Source organism: Chiloscyllium plagiosum, unplaced genomic scaffold (genome assembly GCF_037043375.1).
Source record: "Chiloscyllium plagiosum isolate Xiang-an unplaced genomic scaffold, Cpla_swu_hap1 HiC_scaffold_40, whole genome shotgun sequence".
Taxonomy (NCBI): Eukaryota; Metazoa; Chordata; class Chondrichthyes; order Orectolobiformes; family Hemiscylliidae; genus Chiloscyllium; species Chiloscyllium plagiosum.
Window position 1 is genome coordinate 5,139,020 of NW_028270178.1, and position 25,105 is coordinate 5,164,124.

Genomic DNA, 25,105 nt, shown 5'->3' on the forward strand with positions numbered 1-25,105 from the left:
CCCCCCCCCCCGATTCTCACCTGTTTAACCTTTCCTCCCCCCGACCCTCAGGCGGAGCCGACAAGAACGTGGTGGTGTTCGACAAGAACTCCGAGCAGATCCTGGCCACACTGAAAGGCCACAGCAGGAAGGTGACGAACGTGGTCTACCATCCCAGCGAGGTGAGCAGCAGCCGCCATGCCGCAGGGCTCTGCCCGGGCACTGCCTTCCTTCTCATTGGGGCCACGGGTCACAAGGGCTTTTACAAACACACCAAGGGCAAAAGGGTAACTCGGGAGAGAATCGGGCCCCTCAAAGATCAGCAAAGGCGGCCTTTGTGTGGAGCCACAGAAAATGGGGGGATACTAAACGGGTATTTTGCATCAGTATTTACTGTGGAAAAGGATATGGAAGATATAGACTGCAGGGAAATAGATGGTGACATCTTGCAAAATGTCCCGATACACAGAGGAGGAAGTGCTGGGTGTCTTGAAATAGGTAAAGGTGGATAAATCCCCAGGACCTGATCAGGTGTACCCGAGGCTGAGGGGTGACCTTATAGAGGTTTATAAAATCATGAGGGACATGGATAGGGTAAATAGACAAAGTCTTTTCCCTGGGGTGGGGGAGTCCAGAACTAGAGGGGCATAGGCTTAGGGTGAGAGGGGAAAGATATAAAAGAGACCTAAGGGGCAACGTTTTCACCCAGAGGGTGGTACGTGTGTGGAATGAGCTGCCAGAGGATGTGGTGGGGGCTGGTACAATGACAGCATTTAAGAGGCATTTGGATGGATATATGAATAGGAAGGGTTTGGGGGGATATGGGCCGGGTGCTGGCAGGTGGGACTAGATTGGGTTGGGAGATCTGGGTCGGCATGGACGGGTCGGGCTGAAGGGTCTGTTTCTGTGCTGTACATCTCTATGACTCAATGACTTTAATTGCAATTCTCTCTGTCTCTCTCTCTCTCTCTCTGTCTCTGTGTCTCTCTCTATCACTGTCTCTCTTTCTCTCTCTCTGTCGCTCTCTCCATCCCCTCTCTCTCTCTTCGCCCCCTCGTCTCTCTCTCTCTCCCCCTCTCCACTCCCCCGTCTCTCCCCCCCCCACTATCTCTGTCTCGCTCTCTCTCTCTCTCTCTCTCCCCCCCCCGTCTCCCCCTCCCTCTCTCTCTCTCCCCCCACACTCTCTGTCTCTTTCTCTCTCTCTCTCTCTCTCTCCCCCCCTGTCTCCCCCTCTCTCTCTCTCCCCCCACACTCTCTGTCTCTTTCTCTCTCTCTCTCCCCCCTGTCTCCCCCTCTCTCTCTCTCTCCCCCCACACTCTCTGTCTCTTTCTCTCTCTCTCTCTGTGTGTCTCTCTCTGTCTCTGTGTCTCTCTGTCTCCTCCCTTCCCCCCCCCCATCTCGCTACTCCCCGCCACCCCCCCCCTCCCCCTCCCGTCTCTCTCTCTGTCCCGCCCCCGAACAGAACATTGTCTTCTCAGCCTCCCCCGACACGACGATCCGCATCTGGTCGGTCTCCAGTGTGTCCTGCGTGCAGGTGGTCAGGGCTCATGAGGGCTCAGTGACCGGCCTGAGTCTCCACGCCACCGGCGATTACCTGCTGAGCGCGTCCGATGATCAGGTGAGCGCTGTGTGGCTTTGCCCCCCCCGAGACACCAAGGGTAGCGTTGAGGAGAGTGAGCGGCAGACGCAGCGCAGTGCGGTGGGGAGCGTGAGGTCACGCACGCTGGTGGGAAGAGCAGAGGCACAGAGCATTCTCAAAACGGGGGAAGGCTTCAGAAACCCGAAGCGGCCGGGGGTTAGAATTCTCTTCGGGTGAACGCGCAGGTTCAGTTGGGAAGGCATCTCGAGAGGGCGCGGGTACAAGAGCAGGGATGTACTGCCGAGGCTGCATAAGGATCTGCTCGGCTCACGTTTGGAAAACGGCGAGCAGTTTTGAGCTCTGTATCGAGGGAACGATTTACTGGCTTTGGAGGGGATTGACAAGACCGATCCCGGGGGGGGTGAGGGGCTTGCCATTTGGAGACTCTGGACCTGTAGCCGATGGAGTTCAGAACGAGACGGTGGGGATCTGATTGAAACCGAGAAAGTCCCGGGACAGAGCGGATGTGGAGACGGTGTTCCCACGATTAGGAGAGACTGGGAGCCCAGGGCACAGCCTCAGGGTGAAGGGACCGAGATGGGGAGGACTGACTTCAGCCAGAGGGTGAGGGGGGTGGGGGGGGCTGTGGGACTCCGTGGCTGAGGAAGGCTGTGAAGTTGAGAGTCTTTTAGACAGAGGGAGCTCAGTTTCCTGGTTGGTAAAGGGGGCCGAGGGTAACACAGAGAGAGCAGAAGGAAGGGGTTGGGAAATCTAGCAGCCAGGATCGAATGGCCTAACTCTGTGTCTGTCATCTTATGATTTTATGGCTGTGTGCGTCTGTGTATGTGCATGAGTCTCTGTGTGTGTCTCTGTCTGTGTGTGTGTGTCATGTCTCTGTGTGAGTCTCTAGTCACGCTCACACACTAGACGACCTGTGCAACTGTAGACCACAGCAGTGCTGAGGGAGGGCCGCACTGTCGGAGGGTCAGTGCTGAGGGAGCGCCGCACTGTCGGAGGGTCAGTGCTGAGGGAGCGCCGCACTGTCGGAGGGTCAGTGCTGAGGGAAGGCCTCACTGTCGGAGGGTCAGTGCTGAGGGAGGGCCGCACTGTCGGAGGGTCAGTGCTGAGGGAGGGCCGCACTGTCGGAGGGTCAGTGCTGAGGGAGGGCCGCAATGTTGGAGGTTCAGTACTGAGGGAGCGCCGCACTGTCGGAGGGTCAGTGCAGAGGAAGGGCCGCACTGACAGAGCGTCAGTACTAAGTTAGTGCCGCACTGTCGGAGGGTCAGTGCTGAGGGAGGGCCACCCTGACAGAGCGTCAGTACTAAGTTAGTGCCGCACTGTCGGAGGGTCAGTGCTGAGGGAGTGCCGCACTGTCGGTGGGTCAGTGCTGAGGGAGGGCCGCACTGTCGGAGGGTCAGTGCTGAGGGAGGGCCGCACTGTCGGAGGGTCAGTGCTGAGGGAGGGCCGCACTGTCGGAGGGTCAGTGCTGAGGGAGGGCCACACTGACAGAGCGTCAGTACTAAGTTAGTGCCGCACTGTCGGAGGGTCAGTGCTGAGGGAGCACCGCACTGTCGGAGGGTCAGTGCTGAAGGAGGGCTGCACTGTCGGTGGGTCAGTGCTGAGGGAGGGCCGCACTGTCGGAGGGTCAGGGCTGAGGGAAGGCCGCACTGTCGGAGGGTCAGGGCTGAGGGAGGGCCGCACTGTCGGAGGGTTAGTGCTGAGGGAGCGCCGCACTGTCGGAGGGTCAGTGCTGAGGGAGGGCCGCACTGTCGGAGGGTCAGTGCTGAGGGAGGGCCGCACTGTGGGAGGGTCAGTGCTGAGGGAGGGCCGCACTGTCGGAGGGTCAGTACTGAGGGAGTGCTGCACTGTCGGAGGGTCAGTGCTGAGGGAGTGCCGCACTGTCGGAGGGTCAGTGCTGAGGGAGCGTCGCACTGTCCGAGGGTCAGTGCTGAGGTAGCACCGCACTGTCGGAGGGTCAGTGCTGAGGGAGGGCCGCACTGTCGGAGGGTCAGTGCTGAGGGAGCACCGCACTGTCGGAGGGTCAGTGCTGAGGGAGGGCCGCACTGTCGGAGGGTCAGTACTGAGGGAGTGCTGCACTGTCGGAGGGTCAGTGCTGAGGGAGTGCCGCACTGTCGGAGGGTCAGTGCTGAGGGAGGGCCGCACAGTCGGAGGGTCAGTGCTGAGGGAGGGCCGCACTGTCGGAAGGTCAGTGCTGAGGGAGGGCCGCACTGTCGGAGGGTCAGTGCTGAGGGAGGGCCGCACTGTCGGAGGGTCAGTGCTGAGGGAGGGCCGCACTGTCGGAGGGTCAGTGCTGAGGGAGTGCCGCACTGTCGGAGTGTCAGTGCTGAGCGAGCGCCGCATTGTCGCAGGGTCAGTGCTGAGGGAGTGGGCACTGTGGGGGGTCAGTGCTGAGGGAGGGCCGCACTGTTGGAGGGTCAGTGCTGAGGGAGGGCCGCACTGTCGGAGAGTCAGTGCTGAGGGAGGGCCGCACTGTCGGAGGGTCAGTGCTGAGGGAGGGCCGCACTGTTGGAGGGTCAGTGCTGAGGGAGGGCTGCACTGTCGGAGGGTCAGTGCTGAGGGAGGGCCGCACTGTCCGAGGGTCAGTGCTGAGGGAGGGCCGCACTGTGGGAGGGTCAGTGCTGAGGGAGGGCCGCACTGTTGGAGGGTCAGTGCTGAGGGAGCGCCGCACTGTCGGAGGGTCAGTGCTGAGGGAGGGCCGCACTGTCGGAGGGTCAGTGCTGAGGGAGTGCCGCACTGTCGGAGGGTCAGTGATGAGGGAGTGCCGCACTGTCGGAGGGTCAGTGCTGAGGGAGGGCCGCACTGTCGGAGGGTCAGTGCTGAGGGAGTGCCGCACTGTCGGAGGGTCAGTGCTGGGGGAGTGCCGCACTGTCGGAGGGTCAGTGCTGAGGGAGGGCCGCATTGTCGCAGGGTCAGTGCTGAGGGAGGGCCGCACTGTCGGAGGGTCAGTGCTGAGGGAGGGCCGCACTGTCGGAGGGTCAGGGCTGAGGGAGGGCCGCACTGTCGGAGGGTCAGTGCTGAGGGAGAGCCGCACTGTCGGAGGGTCAGTGCTGAGGGAGTGCCGCACTGTCGGAGGGTCAGTGCTGAGGGAGCGCCGCACTGTCGGAGGGTCAGTGCTGAGGGAGTGCCGCACTGTCGGAGGGTCAGTGCTGAGGGAGGGCCGCACTGTCGGAGGGTCAGTGCTGAGGGAGTGCCGCACTGTCGGAGGGTCAGTGTGTCGGAGCCTAGACCTGAGTGTGAATCCCTCTGACGGGCCCGTTGTGTTTGGGCTGAGCTGGAGCGAGCAGTATCTGTGACACGAGTGTGTTCAGTGATGACTGTACAGAACGCCGCGGCTTGTTGTGTCATTGCACACTGACTGAATCTTGTCTCTCTCTCTCACTCTCTCTCCTTCCCCCGCCAGTATTGGGCCTTCTCTGATATCCGTACAGGCCGTGTTCTCACTAAGGTGACGGACGAAGCCGCTGGCTGTGGTAAGGCGTGCGCTCTGTAACTGGACACCGAACCCCCCACCCGCATTCACCTCACCCCGAGGGAGGGGCTCATCCAGAGGCCGAACCCCGGTTCAAACCGAGACCCTCGTCACTCGCAAACGGAAGGGACCTGGGCCTTCGGATGAGAACCGGGATTGGGTGGGGGGATTGGGCCATTCAGCCCCTTGAGCCTGCACCCCCCCCCCCCCCATCCCGCGCAGTCATGGCTGGTCTTGTCTCTGGCCTTCCTGCCCTCGCCTCCTCACCCTTCCGTCATTGGAGACCGGTCTGGTCCTCCTTTTAACTCACAGCGTCCGGGCACTCTGCACATTCCGCACGTGGGAGGGTGGCGTGCAATTGGACCTCCCTTCCGCATAGTCTTGCCGTCTCCCCTCTCCCCTTTAACCTTTGCCCTCCAGTGCGGGTCTCCCCCACCCTGGGGAAGAGACCGTTGCTGTTTGCCATATCTATACCCCTTTGTGTCCACTGGATGCTGGATCTCTTGGTCATTTTAAACCTGCGCCTGATACATGTTTGTTCACCCGTATTAAGGGAGTCAACCAAAGGCTGGATTGTGGGCTACAGTCACAGGCATCAGTTGTGAATGGTGGAAGAGGTTTGAGCGGCCGAAGCGTCTACACCTGTTTCTCTGTCATGAATTCTGCCGTGACACTTCAAGAAAACTGCTGAACATCCCTATAATGCACCTAACGCTATGGGACAATTTAGCACGGCCAATCCACCCTAACCTACACATCCCTGAACACTATGGGACAATTTAGCACGGCCAATCCACCATAACCTACACATCCCTGAACACTATGGGACAATTTAGCACGGCCAATCCACCCTAACCTACACATCCCTGAACACTATGGGACAATTTAGCACGGCCAATCCACCCTAACCTACACATCCCTGAACACTATGGGACAATTTAGCACGGCCAATCCATCCTGACCTACACATCCCTGAACATTATGGGACAATTTAGCACGGCCAATCCACCCTAACCTACACATCCCTGAACACTATGGGACAATTTAGCACGGCCAATCCACCCTAACCTACACATCCCTGAACACTATGGGACAATTTAGCATGGCCAACCCACCCTTACCTGCACATCCCTGAACACGATGGGACAATTTAGCACGGCCAATCCACCCTAACCTACACATCCCTGAACACTATGGGACAATTTAGCACGGCCAATCCACCCTAACCTACACATCCCTGAACACTATGGGACAATTTAGCACGGCCAATCCCCCCTAACCTGCACATCCCTGAACACTATGGGACAATTTAGCACAGCCAATCCACCCTAACCTGCACATCCCTGAACACTATGGGACAATTTAGCACGGCCAATCCACCCTAACCTACACATCCCTGAACACTATGGGGCAATTTAGCACGGCCAATCCACCCTAACCTACACATGCCTGAACACTATGGGACAATTTAGCACGGCCAATCCACCCTAACCTGCACATTCCTGAACACTATGGGACAATTTAGCATGGCCAATCCACCCTAACCTACACATCCCTGAACACTATGGGACAGTTTATCACGGCCAACCCACCCTTACCTACACATCCCTGAACACTGTGGCACAATTTAGCACGGCCAATCCACCCTAACCTACACATCCCTGAGCACTATGGGACAATTTAGCACGGCCAATCCACCCTAACCTACACATCCCTGAGCACTATGGGACAATTTAGCACGGCCAATCCACCCTCACCTACACATCCCTGAACACTATGGGACAATTTAGCACGGCCAATCCACCCTAACCTGCACATCCCTGAACACTATGGGACAATTTAGCACGGCCAATCCACCCTAACCTGCACATCCCTGAACACTATGGGACAATTTAGCACGGCCAATCCACCCTAACCTGCACATCCCTGAACACTATGGGACAATTTAGCACGGCCAATCCACCCTAACCTGCACATCCCTGAACACTATGGGACAATTTAGCACGGCCAATCCACCCTAACCTGCACATCCCTGAACACTATGGGACAATTTAGCACGGCCAATCCACCCTAACCTACACATCCCTGAACACTATGGGACAATTTAGCACGGCCAATCCACCCTAACCTGCACATCCCTGAACACTATGGGACAATTTAGCACGGCCAATCCACCCTAACCTACACATCCCTGAACACTATGGGACAATTTAGCACGGCCAATCCCCCCTAACCTGCACATCCCTGAACACTATGGGACAATTTAGCACAGCCAATCCACCCTAACCTGCACATCCCTGAACACTATGGGACAATTTAGCACGGCCAATCCACCCTAACCTACACATCCCTGAACACTATGGGACAATTTAGCACGGCCAATCCACCCTAACCTGCACATCCCTGAACACTATGGGCAATTTAGCACGGCCAATCCACCCTAACCTACACATGCCTGAACACTATGGGACAATTTAGCACGGCCAATCCACCCTAACCTGCACATTCCTGAACACTATGGGACAATTTAGCATGGCCAATCCACCCTAACCTACACATCCCTGAACACTATGGGACAGTTTATCACGGCCAACCCACCCTTACCTACACATCCTGAGCACTATGGGACAATTTAGCACGGCCAATCCACCCTAACCTACACATCCCTGAGCACTATGGGACAATTTAGCACGGCCAATCCACCCTCACCTACACATCCCTGAACACTATGGGACAATTTAGCACGGCCAATCCACCCTAACCTGCACATCCCTGAACACTATGGGACAATTTAGCACAGCCAATCCACCCTAACCTACACATCCCTGAACACTATGGGACAATTTAGAACGGCCAATCCACCCTAACCCACACATCCCTGAACACTATGGGGTAATTTAGCACAGCCAATCCACCCTAACCTGCACATCCCTGAACACTATGGGGTAATTTAGCACAGCCAATCCACCCTAACCTACACATCCCTGAACACTATGTGACAATTTAGCATGGCCAATCCACCCTAACCTGCACATCCCTGAACACTGTGGGACAATTTAGCACGGCCAATCCACCCTAACCTGCACATCCCTGAACACTATGGGACAATTTAGCACGGCCAATCCACCCTAACCTGCACATCCCTGAACACTATGGGACAATTTAGCACGGCCAATCCACCCTAACCTACACATCCCTGAACACTATGGGACAATTTAGCACGGCCAATCCACCCTAACCTGCACATCCCTGAACACTATGGGACAATTTAGCACGGCCAATCCACCCTAACCTGCACATCCCTGAACACTATGGGACAATTTAGCACGGCCAATCCACCCTAACCTACACATCCCTGAACACTATGGGACAATTTAGCACGGCCAATCCACCCTAACCTGCACATCCCTGAACACTATGGGACAATTTAGCACGGCCAATCCACCCTAACCTACACATCCCTGAACACTATGGGACAATTTAGCACGGCCAATCCACCCTAACCTACACATCCCTGAACACTGTGGGACAATTTAGCACGGCCAATCCACCCAAACCTACACATCCCTGAACACTATGGGACAATTTAGCACGGCCAATCCACCCTAACCTGTACATCCCTGAACACTATGGGGCAATTTAGCACGGCAAATCCACCCTGACCCTGCACATCTTTGGACTGTGGGAGGAAACCGGAGCACCCGGAGGAAACCCACGCAGACCCGGGGAGAATGTGCAAACTCCCACATGGACAGTCACCCCCCGAGGCTGGGATCGAACCAGGCTCCCTGGCGCTGTGAGGCAGCAGCACGAACCACTGAGCCACCATGTTGCCAGGGTTGGAGGGTCTGAGCTACAGGGAAAGGCTGAACAGGCTGGAGCTGTTTTCCCTGGAGCGTTGGACGCTGAGGGGTGACCTGCCAGCACTCGGCCCATATCCCCCCAAACCCTTCCTATCCATATCCCCATCCAAATGCCTCTTAAATGCTGTAATTGTACCAGCCTCCACCACATCCTCTGGCAGCTCATTCCACACACGTACCACCCTCTGGGTGAAAAAGTTGCCCCTTCGGTCTCTTTATATCTTTCCCCTCTCACCCTAAACCTAGGCCCCTCTAGTTCTGGACTCCCCCACCCCAGGGAAAAGGCTTTGTCTATTTACCCTATCCATGTCCTCATGATTTTATAAACCTCTATAAGGTCACCCCTCAGCCCCCGACGCTCCAGGGAAAACAGCCCCAGCCTGTTCAGCCCCTCCCTGTAGCTCAGACCCTCCAGCCCTGGCAACACCCTTGTAAATGTAGCTGCAGGGCTGATTGTAATGTGAGATGGCCGTTGGGAACGTTGGCATCAGAATTCCGAGCGGGCCGTCAGAGGCTGGGGTTGGTGCTCGCACAGAGTGGGGCCCTTCCCCAGTGCTCAGGGGCAGAGGGGGACAGAGAGTGAGGGACTGGGTGCAGATTGGGCTGTGTTTCAGGAGGGTGTGTTGGCGTGTCACTGTCCCTGAGTAATGTACGGCTGCACTGCCTTTTTCCCCCCCCCCCCCTCCAGCCCTGACCTGCGCCCAGTTCCACCCGGATGGACTCATCTTCGGCACGGGCACCATTGACTCACAGATCAAGATCTGGGACCTGAAGGTGGGTGATGGCAAAACCTCTGGCATTGGCGTACGCCAGGAGGGCCAGCACGGAGACGCCCGAACCCACCCCCACCCCACCCCCGGCACCCTCTCTCCCTGCCAATGGGCTGAGTCCACTCATCACGTTGGAAGAACATTTCCCAGAGCCTCCACCGAGCTGCTGCTGAGTTCCCCCCCCCCACCACCCACCCTCTCCCCAGGGACTGCCGTTCCCTCCCCACCCCACCCCCTCCCCGGGGACTGCGTTCCTTCCCCCCCAGCCCCTCCCCGGGGACTGCGTTCCTTCCCCCACCCCCTCCCCGGGGACTGCGTTCCCTCCCCACCCCACCCTCTCCCCAGGGACTGCGTTCCCTCCCCACCCCACCCCCTCCCCGGGGACTGCGTTCCTTCCCCCCCAGCCCCTCCCCGGGGACTGCGTTCCTTCCCCCACCCCCTCCCCGGGGACTGCGTTCTCTCCCCAGGGACTGCGTTCCCTCCCCCCCCCCGCCCCAGCCCCTCCCCAGGACTGCGTTCCCTCCCCACCCCACCCCCTCAGCGGGGACTGCGTTCCCTCCCCACCCCACCCCCTCAGCGGGGACTGCGTTCCCTCCCCACCCCACCCCCTCCGCAGGGACTGCGTTCCTTCCCCCCCACCACCCCCACCCCGGGGACTGCGTTCTTCCCCCCCCACCCCACCCTCCCCTCCCCAGGGACTGCGTTCCTTCCCCCCCCACCCCACCCCCTCCCCAGGGACTGCGTTCCCTCCCCACCCCACCCCCTCCCTGGGACTGCGTTCCTTCCCCCCCCCAGCCCCTCCCCGGGGAACTGCATTCCTTCCCCCCCCACCCCACCCCGTCCCCGGGGACTGCGTTCCTTCCCCCCACCCCCCACCCGCTCCCCGGGGACTGTGTTCCTTCCCCCCCCCCCCACTCCCCACCCCCTCCCCGGGGACTGCGTTCCTTCCCCCCCCACCCCCAGCCCCTCCCCGGGGGACTGCGTTCCTTCCCCCCCCACCCCCCACCCCCTCCCCGGGGACTGTGTTCCTTCCCCCCCCCCCCCCCCCACTCCCACCCCCTCCCCGGGGACTGCGTTCCCTCCCCACCCCACCCCCTCCCCGGGGACTGCGTTCCCTCCCCACCCCAGCCCCTCCCCAGGGACTGCGTTCCCTCCCCCCCCAGCCCCTCCCCAGGGACTGCGTTCCCTCCCCCCCCAGCCCCTCCCCAGGGACTGCGTTCCCTCCCCACCCCCACCCCTCCCCGGGGACTGCTTTCCCTCCCCACCCCACCCCCTCCCCAGGGACTGCGTTCCCTCCCCACCCCACCCCCTCCCCGGGGACTGCGTTCCTTCCCCCCCCCCCAACCCCCCACCCCCTCCCCGGGGACTGCGTTCTCTCCCCAGGGACTGCGTTCCCTCCCCCCCCCCCCCAGCCCCTCCCCGGGGACTTGCGTTCCCTCCCCACCCCACCCCCTCCCCAGGGACTGCGTTCCTCCCCACCCCACCCCCTCCGCAGGGACTGCGTTCCTCTCCCCCACCACCCCCACCCCGGGGACTGCGTTCCTTCCCCCCCCACCCCACCCCCCCCTCCCCAGGGACTGCGTTCCTTCCCCCCCCACCCCACCCCCTCCCCAGGGACTGCGTTCCCTCCCCACCCCACCCCCTCCCCGGGGACTGCGTTCCTTCCCCCCCCACCCCACCCCCTCCCCGGGGACTGCGTTCCTTCCCCCCACCCCCCACCCCCTCCCCGGGGACTGTGTTCCTTCCCCCCCCCCCCCACTCCCCACCCCCTCCCCGGGGACTGCGTTCCCTTCCCCCCCCACTCCCCAGCCCCTCCCCGGGGACTGCGTTCCTTCCCCCCCCACCCCTCCCCGGGGACTGTGTTCCTTCCCCCCCCCCCCCCCCCCACTCCCCACCCCCTCCCCGGGGACTGCGTTCCTTCCCCCCCCAGCCCCTCCCCAGGGGACTGCGTTCCCTCCCCACCCCACCTCCTCCCCGGGGACTGCGTTCCTTCCCCCCCCCACCCCCACCCCCTCCCCGGGGACTGCGTTCCCTCCCCACCCCACCCCCTCCCCGGGGACTGCGTTCCTTCCCCCCCCAGCCCCTCCCCAGGGACTGCGTTCCCTCCCCCCCCCAGCCCCTCCCCAGGGACTGCGTTCCCTCCCCACCCCACCCCCTCCCCGGGGACTGCGTTCCCTCCCCACCCCACCCCCTCCCCAGAGACTGCGTTCCCTCCCCACTCCACCCCCTCCCTGGGGACCTGCGTTCCCTCCCCACCCCACCCCCTCCCCGGGGACTGCGTTCCCTCCCCCCCAGCCCCTCCCCAGGGACTGCGTTCCCTCCCCCCCAGCCCCTCCCCTGGGACTGCTTTCCCTCCCCACCCCACCCCCTCCCCAGGGACTGCGTTCCCTCCTCACCCCACCCCCTCCCCGGGGACTGCGTTCCTTCCCCCCCCCCCAACCCCCACCCCCTCCCCGGGGACTGCGTTCTCTCCCCATGGACTGCGTTCCCTCCCCCCCCCCCCCCCCCCCCAGCCCCTCCCCGGGACTGCGTTCCCTCCCCACCCCACCCCCTCCCCAGGGACTGCGTTCCCTCCCCACCCCACCCCCTCCGCGGGGACTGCGTTCCCTCCCCACCCCACCCCCTCCCCAGGGACTGCGTTCCCTCCCCACCCCACCCCCTCCCCGGGGACTGCGTCCCCTCCCCACCCCACCCCCTCCCCGGGGACTGCGTTCCCTCCCCACCCCACCCCCTCCCCAGGGACTGCGTTCCCTCCCCACCCCACCCCCTCCGCGGGACTGCGTTCCCTCCCCACCCCACCCCCTCCCCAGGGACTGCGTTCCCTCCCCACCCCACCCCCTCAGCGGGGACTGCGTTCCCTCCCCACCCCACCCCCTCCGCAGGGACTGCGTTCCTTCCCCCCACCACCCCCACCCCGGGGACTGCGTTCCCTCCCCACCCCACCCCCTCCCCAGGGACTGCGTTCCCTCCCCACCCCACCCCCTCCGCAGGGACTGCGTTCCCTTACCCCCCCCCTCCCTGGGGATTCCTTTCTTCCCCCCCCCCCAACCCGGGGTCTATGTTCCCTACCCCCCCTCCCCTGGGGATTGCATTCACTCCCCGCCCCGCCCCCCCCTCCCCTGGGGATTGCGTTCCCTTCCCCCCCCTCCCCTGGGGACTGCGTTCCCTCCCTCCCCCCCGCCCCATCCCCGGGATCAACGTTCCCTAACCCCCCCCCCCCCCCCCCCACCCCGGGGACTGCGTTCCCTCCCTCCCCCTCCCCGGGGATGGCATTCCCTCCCCCCCCCCCCCCCCCCGCCCCCTCCCAGGGGGACACTGGCCGCTGGGGAAGGAGGCACTATCACTGACCACGTGTGCAGACCAAAGAGCTGCCACTCCCTGGGTTCGGTCATCGCCGGCTGCTCCCCTGACCTGGTGAGTGAGGGGCTCAGTCACCGTGTTCCAACGTTCACACTCTCGCTCGCTCGCTCTCTCTCTCCCTCCCCAGGAACGGACAAACGTGGCCAACTTCCCAGGGCACTCCGGCCCCATCACCAGCATCGCCTTCTCTGAGAACGGGTACTACCTGGCCACAGCCGCTGACGACTCCAGGTCAAACTCTGGGACTTGCGCAAGCTGAAGAACTTCAAGACCATCCAACTGGATGACCATTACGAGGTAAGGCAGTCAGGGTCAGCGCTGAGGGGGGCTCCGCACTATCGGAGGGTCAGTGCTGAGGGGGGCTCTGCACTGTGGGAGGGTCAGTGCTGAGGGGGGGCTCTGCACTGTGGGAGGGTCAGCGCTGAGGGGGGGCTCCGCACTATCGGAGGGTCAGTGCTGAGGGGGGCTCCGCACTGTCGGAGGGTCAGCGCTGAGGGGGGCTCTGCACTGTGGGAGGGTCAGTGCTGAGGGGGGGCTCTGCACTGTGGGAGGGTCAGCGCTGAGAGTTGCTCCGCACTGTGAGAGGGTCAGTGCTGAGGGGGGCTCCGCACTGTGGGAGGGTCAGCGCTGAGGGGGACTCCGCACTGTGGGAGGGTCAGTGCTGAGTGGGGCTCCACACTGGGAGGGTCAGTGCTGAGGGGGGCTCCGCACTGTGGGAGGGTCAGCGCTGAGGGGGGGCTCCGCACTGTGGGAGGGTCAGCGCTGAGGGGGGCTCTGCACTGTGGGAGGGTCAGAGCTGAGGGGGGCTCCGCACTGTGGGAGGGTCAGCGCTGAGGGGGGGCCGCACTGTCGGAGGGTCAGTGCTGAGGGAGGGCCGCACTGTCGGAGGGTCAGTGCCGAGGGAGGGCCGCACTGTGGGAGGGTCAGTGCTGAGGGAGGGCCGCACTGTCGGCGGGTCAGTGCTGAGGGAGGGCCGCACTGTCGGCGGGTCAGTGCTGAGGGAGGGCCGCACTGTCGGAGGGTCAGTGCTGAGGGAGGGCCGCACTGTCGGCGGGTCAGTGCTGAGGGAGGGCCGCACTGTCGGAGGGTCAGTGCTGTGAGAGGGCCGCACTGTCGGAGGGTCAGTGCTGAGGGAGTGCCGCACTGTCGGAGGGTCAGTGCTGAGGGAGGGCCGCACTGTCGGAGGGTCAGTGCTGAGTGAGTGCCGCACTGTCGGAGGGTCAGTGCTGAGGGAGAGCCGCACTGTCGGAGAGTCAGTGCTGAGTGAGTGCCGCACTGTCGGAGGGTCAGTGCTGAGGGAGGGCCGCACTGTCGGAGGGTCAGTGCTGAGGGAGGGCCGCACTGTCGGAGGTCATTGCTGAGGGAGTGCCGCACTATTGGAGGGTCAGTGCTGAGGGAGGGCCGCACTGTCGGAGGGTCAGTGCTGAGGGAGTGCCGCACTATTGGAGGGTCAGTGCTGAGGCAGGGCCGCACTGTCGGAGGGTCCAGTGCTGAGGGAGTGCCGCACTATTGGAGGGTCAGTGCTGAGGGAGGGCCGCACTGTCGGAGGGTCCAGTGCTGAGGGAGGGCCGCACTGTCGGAGGGTCAGTGCTGAGGGAGGGCCGCACTGTGGGAGGGTCAGTGCTGAGGGAGGGCCGCACTGTCGGAGGGTCAGTGCTGAGGGAGGGCCGCACTGTCGGAGGGTCAGTGCTGAGGGAGGGCCGCACTGTCGGAGGGTCATTGCTGAGGGAGTGCCGCACTATTGGAGGTCAGTGCTGAGGGAGGCCCGCACTATTGGAGGGTCAGTGCTGAGGGAGGGCCGCACTGTCGGAGGGTCAGTGCTGAGGGAGGGCCGCACTGTCGGAGGGTCAGTGCTGAGGGAGGGCCGCACTGTCGGAGGGTCCAGTGCTGAGGGAGGGCCGCACTGTCGGAGGGTCAGTGCTGAGGGAGGGCCGCACTGTCGGAGGGTCAGTGCTGAGGGAGGGCCGCACTGTCGGAGGGTCAGTGCTGAGGGGGGCTCCGCACTGTGGGAGGGTCAGTGCTGAGGGAGGCCGCACTGTCGGAGGGTCAGTGCTGAGGGAGGGCCGCACTGTCGGAGGGTCAGTGCTAAGGGAGGGCCGCACTGTCGGAGGGTCAGTGCTGAGGGAGTGGGCACTGTCGGAGGGTCAGTGCTGAGGGAGGGCCGCACTGTCGGAGGGTCAGTGCTGAAGGTGCTGGGTGGTATGGAATTTGAATGCAGTTTATTGTCACATGAGTCCAATGTAACGGTTGCACGTTACTGCTTACAGCACCATATTCGGTCCAAAACTACGTCAGTACAGATTAGTCGAGGTAAATTAAGGGAGGTGTTGGTATAGTGGTCCTGTCAACCCAGAGCCCCAGGGTAAAGGTCTGGGTGTCACGGTTAGACTCTTGCTATGGCAGATGGTGGAACTTAATTCAATTTGATTTTTTAAAAAAATCTGGCTTTGAGAGTCTCATGATGACCATGAGCCCATTGTGTGTTTTGTCTGATAAAGTTGTCACCCTCACCAGTGTCCTTCAGGAAGGAAACTTTCGTTCCCCCCACCCCCCCCCCCCCCCCTTGGTCAGGGTCTACACGTGACTCCAGACCCAAAGCACCGGCGTGACTCTTAACAGGCCTCATCCCTTGAAGGAATGAATAACGAAGAAAAACATTAATTAGAGAAATAGAGATAAAAGCTGCCTCCTCAAGTACAAACTTTCCCCCACCCCCCCCCCCCAAAACCCCGGCAACTCCCCAGCTGATGGGTTTAAAGGCTGGTCTCTCTCTCACACACCATCTGGGCAGTGGGTGCCGTTCACTGACTGTCCTGCCCGGACCCTGGCACCGGGTAAAGCCCGGCAGCCCCTTCCCCTCCCGACTCTCCTCGCTCCGTCCCTGCCTGCCACCCTCGCTCCCAATTTCGGGATTGCTCCGTGCTGCTGTCCCATCTCATGCCTGTGGCCTCTCACCTTTCTCCAGGTGAAATGTTTGACCTTTGACCAGAGCGGCACTTACCTGGCTGGTGGCAGTACAGACATCCGAGTGTACGTGTGTAAGCAGTGGGCCGAGGTGTTGCACTTCACAGGTAAGCGCCCGATCCTCGCTCCTCCCTCCCTCGCTCCCTCCCTCACTCCCTCCCTCGCTCCCTCCCTCGCTCCCTCCCTCGCTCCCTCCCTCACTCCCTCCCTCACTCACTCCCTCACTCACGCTCTCTCTCTCACGTTCTCTCATGTTCATGCTCTCGCTCTCTCTCTCTCCCCCTTCTTGCTGCCCTCTCGTCCTCTCTCCCACTGTCTGTATACCTCCTCCCCAATCCGCCTCTCTCTGTCTCTGTCTCTCTCTCTCTCCCTGTCTGTCTGTCTGTCTCCCTCTCTTGCTCTCTCCCTGTCCGTGTGCGTCTTCCCCCCCCCCTCACTTTACCAGCAGTGTCCACCCCGTCCCTGTGTCCCCTGAGCCCCCATCCTGCATGTACCTGTAGTGTTGGGTGCGTGTGTGAATAACGCTGGCTTTCTGTTCTCTTCCCCCCCTGCCCAGAGCACAGTGCGCAGACCACGGGAGTGGCATTTGGTGAACATTCTCGCTTCCTCGCTTCCAGCAGCATGGATCGTAGCCTCAAACTCTACAGCCAGTAGTCGCAGTGTTTCCGTGGTAACCTGCTACCATGGACACTTTCCTTCGTCGGTGACCCCGAGACTCTTCCCCCTCCCGAGACCCTTCCCCTTCCCGTGACCCCGAGACCCTTCCCCCTCCCGGAACCCAAAACCCTTCCCCCACCCGTGACCCCGAGTCCCTTCCCATGACCATGAGACCTTTCCCCTCCCGTAGCCTCCAGCCCCCTCTAGTAGCCCTCAGACTCTCTCCCGCCTCTCATTCCGGTAAACCCAAGACCTTCAGACTGTCTGTCTGTCTGTCTCTCCCTTCCCTCCCTCCCTCTCCCTGTGCCCCCTCCTGTTTCTGTGCAGTCCTCCCTTGTCCAGCACAGCTCACTCTGGCATCTTGCCTGGATTCCCCCCCCTCCCCAAGACCCAGGTGCCAGCCTTTTGTTCCCCCCCCCCCCCCCCCCCTCCTCCCGCCCCCAGGCTCCAGCAAACCCAGTTGGGAGAGGGCCAGTGGGTGTTGAGAGTCTGAGTGACAGGGCCACAGTGAGGTAGACAGCCATGAACACACACACAAACCTGGACTATTCCCTATTCCTCCTGAACCCTCCAACGTCGCGAGAGCAGCTCCATAAACACACACGCACGCACATGTGCACACACACACACACACACACACACGCAGAGTCACACGCACACTTTCACACACAGACATTCATGCAAATATAAGCACACTTCTGCACAGACGCATGCACACACTTTCACACGTGTACGCACATACTTTCACACATATACACATGCACACTTTGTCTCTCTCTCTCGCACATACTTTGTCTCACACACACATACAAACACTGTCTCTCATCCACACACTTTCACACACACACATTCTCTCTCACACACATTCTCTCTCGCTCTCTCTCTCTCCCCCCCCACACACACACACGCACACTCCCTCCCATCTCTCTCTCTCTCTCCCCCCCCCCACACACATGCACACAGACACACTCCCTCACCTCCATCCCCAGCCCAGCCTGTACCCAGGCCACTCCGTACACCTTCCCTGCCTCTGGCGATTGTCTGACCTCCCCCCCACCCCACGGCCACCTGACCCCTCCCTTTAGTGGGAGGGCGTTGGTGAAATCCCTGCCTCCTGCTGTAACTCGGTAACAAGGGGGAGGGGAGGGGGGAGTGAGTGAGGCTGACCAATAGGTATTGAGCCCGTTGAGCAGATGCCCCTCTGTGGAGGGGGGAGGGGTTCCTGAGAGTCTGGATCTAGCTGCCAAGTCCCCCTCGGTGCCTGTTGATGAAATCATTTCCAAAGTACTGTGAAGGTTGTGTGTGTTTGTGTTTTCTAAAAATAAAATGGCGAAACGCCCAGGACTTGCAGTGGAGCTTTTATTTTATCGGTTGGATCTCAGTCCTAGGCCCCACCACCTTTAGCTGTTTCCTCAAAGACCTTCCCTCCATCATAACTAAGGTCCGAGGGAGTGTTGCTGAACAAAGAGACCTTGGAGTGCAGGTTCATAGCTCCTTGAAAGTGGGGTCGCAGGTCGATAGGATAGTGAAGGCAGCGTTTGGTATGCTTTCCTTTATTGGTCAGAGTGTTGAGTACAGGAGTTGGGAGGTCATGTTGCGGCTGTACAGGACATTGGTTAGGCCGCTGTTGGAATATTGCGTGTAATTCTGGTCTCCTTCCTATCGGAAAGATGTTGTGAAACTTGAAAGGGCTCAGAAAAGATTTACAAGGATGTTGCCAGGGTTGGAGGGTTTGAGCTACAAGGAGGGGCTGAACAGGCTGGGACTGTTTTCCCTGGAGCGTCGGAGGCTGAGGGGTGACCTTATAGAGGTTTATAAAATCATGAGGGGCATGGATAGGATAAATAGACAAAGTCTTTTCCCTGGGGTGGGGGAGTCCAGAACTAGAGGGGCATAGGTTTAGGGTGAGAGGGGAAAGATATAAAAGGGACCTAAGGGGCAACTTTTTCTCCCAGAGGGTGGTACGTGTATGGAATGAGCTGCCAGAGGATGTGGTGGAGGCTGGTACAATTACAGCATCTAAGAGGCATTTGGATGGGTATATGGATAGGAAGGGTTTGGAGGGATATGGGCCGGGCGCTGGCAGGTGGGACTAGGTTGGGTTGGGATATCTGGGTCGGCATGGACGGGTCGGGCCGAAGGGTCTGTTTCCATGCTGTACATCTCTATGACTCTATAAGGTCCGAAGCGGGGATGTTCACCAATGATTGCACAGTGTTCAGCCCCATTCCCCACCCCTCAGGTCCTGAAGCCGTCCGTGTCCAAACGCAGAGAGACCCGGACAATATCCTGGCTGGGGGCAGACAACTGGTGAGGAACACGCGCCCATGCTCAGGCCCCAATGAGAGAGAATCTGACCGCCGTCCCCTGGCATTTAGCGGTCAGGTGAGGGGAGAAAGTTCTAAAAACGACACGAGGGGGCTCTTTTTTTTATATAAACACAGAGTGCGGTTCGTGTGCGGACTGATCTTCCTGAGGACGTGCTGGACGCAGAGAGAGTTACGACGTTTGGATAAGAAACGTTGGGGTGGATATGGACCAGGAGCAGGCAGGTAGGCGTGGTTGAACCGAAGGGTCTGTTTCCACGCTGTAGGCCGTGTCAGACGAGGACGGGAGCCAGACAGGCAGGTCTTTAAGGAGTAGTTTCACAGCCGTTTGTCTAATTCCAGGTTTTACTGAATTCCCCGTCTGCAAGTGTGGGATTGCAGCCCAGTGAGGCGGCCGCTTCTCGTAGTAACGTGTTCCTACCCCACCCTTATCCCAGTCTATTCAAGCAATTAATTGGAGAATAAGATCCAGCAGCTGGAGGAGGCTGTTCGGCCCATCTCGCCTGCTCTGCCATTCCATAAAGTCTCTTTGTGGTCTCACGTCCATCTACCCGCCCTCTCACCATAACCCTTAACCCCTTTGTTTTTCAAAGAAAAGTCTACCTTAGCTTTAGAAACATAGAGCATAGAAGAATACAGCGCAGTACAGGCCCTTCGGCCCTCGATGTTGCGCCGATCCAAGCCCACCTAACCTATACTAACCCACTATCCCCCATATACCTATCCAATGCCCGCTTAAATGCCCATAAAGAGGGAGAGTCCACCACTGCTACTGGCAGGGCATTCCATGAACTCACGACTCGCTGAGTGAAGAACCGACCCCTAACTTCAGTCCTATATCTACCCCCGCCCTTAATTTAAAGCTATGCCCCCTTGTAATACCCGACTCCATACGCGGGAAAAGGTTCACGCTGTCAAACGTTTACTGACGGAGCGTCAATCACTTCCCTGGAGCAAAGTTAAAAATGACACGACACCAGGTTATAGTCCAACAGGTTGAATTGGAAGCGCGCTAGCTTTCGGAGGTGGTAGTCCCTGGGCAAGGAATTCCACAGATTGCCAACCCTCTGGGTCAAGAGGTTCCTTCCCAATTCAGTCCTAAATCTGCTCCTCCTAATCTTGAGACGATGCCCTGTTGCCTGAGTCTCACCCACCAGTGGAAACATCCTCTGTTAGCGGGTTTTCGAGAAGGTTTGTAGCTCAGGTTGAGGTTTTGGATGTAGGTTAGCTCGCTGAGCTGGAAGGCTCATTTTCAGATGTTTCGCCACCAGACTGGGTAACATCTTCAGTGGGCCTCCAGGGGAAGCGCTGCCGATAAGTCCTGCTTTCTCTTTATTTCTTTGGGTTGGTGACGTCATCTCCTGTGGTGAAGTCACTTCCTGCTGTTTTTCTCAGGGGGTGGTGGATGGGGGTCGAACTCGATGTGTTTGTTGATAGAAACAACAAACGCATTTGAGTGAGACCCCCATCTACCACCCCCTGAGAAAACGAACAAGAAATGACTTCACCACAGGAAATGACGTCACCAACCCAAAGAAACGCAAATATCTAAATAAAAAGCAGGAATTATCAGCAGTGCTTTGCCCGTAAAGATGAGTGACCTGATGTGAGTTAGCTCGCCAAGCTGGAAGGTGGCTTTTCAGATGTTTTGTTACCATGACTTGGTAACATCATCAGTGAGACTCTCTGGTGAAGAGCTGGTGATATGTCCCACCTCTCTAGTTTAGCACGGCCAATCCACCCTAACCTACACATCCCTGAACACTATGGGACAATTTAGCACGGCCAATCCACCCTAACTTACACATCCCTGAACACTATGGGACAATTTAGCACGGCCAATCCCCCCTAACCTACACATCCCTGAACACTATGGGACAATTTAGCACGGCCAATCCACCCTAACCTACACATCCCTGAACACTATGGGACAATTTAGCACGGCCAATCCCCCCTAACCTACACATCCCTGAACACTATGGGACAATTTAGCACGGCCAATCCACCCTAACTTACACATCCCTGAACACTATGGGACAATTTAGCACGGCCAATCCCCCCTAACCTACACATCCCTGAACACTATGGGACAATTTAGCACGGCCAACCCACCCTAACCTACACATCCCTGAACACTATGTGGCAATTTAGCACGGCCAATCCACCCTAACCTGCACATCCCTGAACACTATGTGGCAATTTAGCACGGCCAATCCACCCTAACCTACACATCCCTGAACACTATGGGACAATTTAGCACGGCCAATCCACCCTAACCTGCACATCCCTGAACACTGTGGGACAATTTAGCACGGCCAATCCACCCTAACCTACACATCCCTGAACACTATGGGACAATTTAGCACGGCCAATCCACCCTAACCTGCACATCCCTGAACACTGTGGGACAATTTAGCACGGCCAATCCACCCTAACCTACACATCCCTGAACACTATGGGACAATTTAGCACGGCCAATCCACCCTAACCTACACATCCCTGAACACTATGGGACAATTTAGCACGGCCAATCCACCCTAACCTACACATCCCTGAACACTATGGGACAATTTAGCTCGGCCAATCCACCCTAACCTACACATCCCTGAACACTATGGGACAATTTAGCTCGGCCAACCCACCCTAACCTACACACCTTTGGACTGTGGGAGGAAACCGGAGCACCCGGAGGAAACCCACGCAGACCCGGGGAGAATGTGCAAACTCCCACACAGACAGTCACCCTCGAGGCTGGGATCGGACCCTAGTGCTGTGAGGCAACAGTGCTAACCACTGAGCCACCGTGCCACCCACAATTCCTGCAAAGTATTTGGTAAGAGAGGTTAATTTTCCTGGTGGTATCTGATAGATCCTTTCGGGTCATCAGTCGCTGTTTCAGCGTGTTTGTCAGTTTGCTGCTTTAGATAAGGGATCGTTCGGGTAACGTTTTTGACAGGAGCTCACAATCTTGTTTGGATAACCCGAAATTCGTATAATTGACATTTGGATATCCGAGGTGAGACCGTCGACGCTTATAAAACCCGGAGGGGGCATTGATAGGGTAAATAGACACGGTGCCCGGAGTGAGCGAGTCCAGTAACGAGAGGGTGGAAGATTTTAAAGGAACCTTTTTCACCCAGAGGGTGGTACGTGTGTGGAATGAGCTGCCAGAGGATGTGGTGGGGGCTGGTACAATTACAACATTTAAGAGGCATTTGGATGGGTATATGGAGAGGAAGGGTTTGGAGGGATATGGGCCGGGTGCTGGCAGGTGGGACTAGATTGGGGTTGGGATATCTGGACGGGTCGGGCCGAAGGGTCTGTTTCTGTGCCGTACGTCTGGATGACATGACCACAGCTGTGAAAACAACAGCACCCAACGCTCCAAGTCAATCCTCAAGGGGATGTGACAGGCTTTCTCCATCGACTTGCGAGAACAAGGGTTTTGTTTACGGAGTGTACATCTGTGCGGGGAGATGTGTTGTTCAGGTTTACTGAGCTCTGTGGGGGTGGCTGTTTTCAGGGCCTGCAAACGTAAACATTTATAATTCGAAGGGACTGACTCTGCTAATAATTTACCCCGGCTTTATTTAATACATTGTGTTCAGACAATCGTCCCATCACTGTCTTTATTCAGAAACCTGATTAGTAAATCTGTAAGAACAGGAAGAGACCCCTCTACACTGTCCCCCATCAAACACCCCCAGGGACAGGGACAGCACGTGGTTAGATACAGAGTAGAGCTCCCTCTACACTGTCCCCCATCAAACACCCCCAGGGACAGGGACAGCACGGGGTTAGATACAGAGTAAAGCTCCCTCTACACTGTCCCCCATCAAACACTCCCAGGGACAGGGACAGCACAGGGTTAGATACAGAGTAAAGCTCCCTCTACACTGTCCCCCATCAAACACTCCCAGGGACAGGGACAGCACGGGGTTAGATAGAGAGTAAAGCTCCCTCTACACTGTCCCCCATCAAACACTCCCAGGGACAGGGACAGCACGGGGTTAGATACAGAGTAAAGCTCCCTCTACACTGTCCCCCATCAAACACTCCCAGGGACAGGGACAGCACGGGGTTAGATACAGAGTAAAGCTCCCTCTACACTATCCCCCATCAAACCCTCCCAGGACAGGGACAGCACGGGGTTAGATACAGAGTAAAGCTCCCTCTACACTGTCCCCCATCAAACACTCCCAGGACAGGGACAGCACGGGGTTAGATACAGAGTAAAGCTCTCTCTACACTGTCCCCCATCAAACACTCCCAGGACAGGGACAGCACACGGTTAGATACAGAGTAAAGCTCCCTCTACACTGTCCCCCATCAAACACTCCCAGGACAGGGACAGCACACGGTTAGATACAGAGTAAAGCTCCCTCTACACTGTCCCCCATCAAACACTCCCAGGGACAGGGACAGCACGGGCTGAGATACAGAGTAAAGCTCCCTCTACACTGTCCCCCATCAAACACTCCCAGGGACAGGGACAGCACGGGGTTAGATACAGAGTAAAGCTCCCTCTACACTGTCCCCCATCAAACACTCCCAGGACAGGGACAGCACGGGGTTAGATACAGAGTAAAGCTCCCACTACACTATCCCCCATCAAACCCTCCCAGGACAGGGACAGCACGGGGTTAGATACAGAGTAAAGCTCCCTCTACACTGTCCCCCATCAAACACTCCCAGGACAGGGACAGCACGGGGTTAGATACAGAGTAAAGCTCTCTCTACACTGTCCCCCATCAAACACTCCCAGGACAGGGACAGCACACGGTTAGATACAGAGTAAAGCTCCCTCTACACTGTCCCCCATCAAACACTCCCAGGACAGGGACAGCACACGGTTAGATACAGAGTAAAGCTCCCTCTACACTGTCCCCCATCAAACACTCCCAGGGACAGGGACAGCACGGGCTGAGATACAGAGTAAAGCTCCCTCTACACTGTCCCCCATCAAACACTCCCAGGGACAGGGACAGCACGGGCTGAGATACAGAGTAAAGCTCCCTCTACACTGTCCCCCATCAAACACTCCCAGGGACAGGGACAGCACGGGGTTAGATACAGAGTAAAGCTCCCTCTACACTGTCCCCCATCAAACACTCCCAGGACAGGGACAGCACGGGGTTAGATACAGAGTAAAGCTCCCACTACACTATCCCCCATCAAACCCTCCCAGGACAGGGACAGCACGGGGTTAGATACAGAGTAAAGCTCCCTCTACACTGTCCCCCATCAAACACTCCCAGGACAGGGACAGCACGGGGTTAGATACAGAGTAAAGCTCTCTCTACACTGTCCCCCATCAAACACTCCCAGGACAGGGACAGCACACGGTTAGATACAGAGTAAAGCTCCCTCTACACTGTCCCCCATCAAACACTCCCAGGACAGGGACAGCACACGGTTAGATACAGAGTAAAGCTCCCTCTACACTGTCCCCCATCAAACACTCCCAGGGACAGGGACAGCACGGGGTTAGAGACAGAGTAAAGCTCCATCTACACTGTCCCCCCATCAAACACTCCCAGGGACAGGGACAGCACGGGGTTAGATACAGAGTAAAGCTCCCTCTACACTGTCCCCCCCATCAAACATTCCCAGGGACAGGGACAGTACGGGGTTAGATACAGAGTAAAGCTCCCTCTACACTGTCCCCCATCAAACACTCCCAGGACAGGGACAGCACGGGGTTAGATACAGAGTAAAGCTCCCTCTACACTGTCCCCCATCAAACACTCCCAGGGACAGGGACAGCACGGGCTGAGAAACAGAGTAAAGCTCCCTCTACACTGTACCCCCATCAAACACTCCCAGGGACAGGGACAGCACGGGGTTAGAGACAGAGTAAAGCTCCGTCTACACTGTCCCCCCATCAAACACTCCCAGGGACAGGGACAGCACGGGGTTAGATACAGAGTAAAGCTCCCTCTACACTGTCCCCCATCAAACACTCCCAGGGACAGGGACAGCACGGGGTTAGATACAGAGTAAAGCTCCCTCTACACTGTCCCCATCAAACACTCCCAGGACAGGGACAGCACGGGGTTAGATACGGAGTAAAGCTCCCTCTACACTGTCCCCCATCAAACACTCCCAAGACAGGG

The 25,105-nt window shown here is 58.8% G+C and overlaps 1 protein-coding gene across 1 annotated transcript in view; it reads left to right on the forward strand.

Moving 5' to 3' along the window:
* Window positions 1-18,001, forward strand: part of prpf19 (pre-mRNA processing factor 19) — a 31,757-nt gene extending 13,756 nt beyond the window's left edge. The window contains 8 exon segments of the mRNA XM_087981616.1: window positions 52-161; window positions 1,442-1,597; window positions 4,980-5,049; window positions 9,600-9,685; window positions 13,169-13,265; window positions 13,268-13,338; window positions 16,007-16,112; window positions 16,562-18,001. Of these exon segments, the coding sequence (XP_087837742.1) occupies window positions 52-161; window positions 1,442-1,597; window positions 4,980-5,049; window positions 9,600-9,685; window positions 13,169-13,265; window positions 13,268-13,338; window positions 16,007-16,112; window positions 16,562-16,659 (794 nt within the window). The 3' untranslated portion in view covers window positions 16,660-18,001.
* Window positions 18,002-25,105: the final 7,104 nt, after the last annotated feature.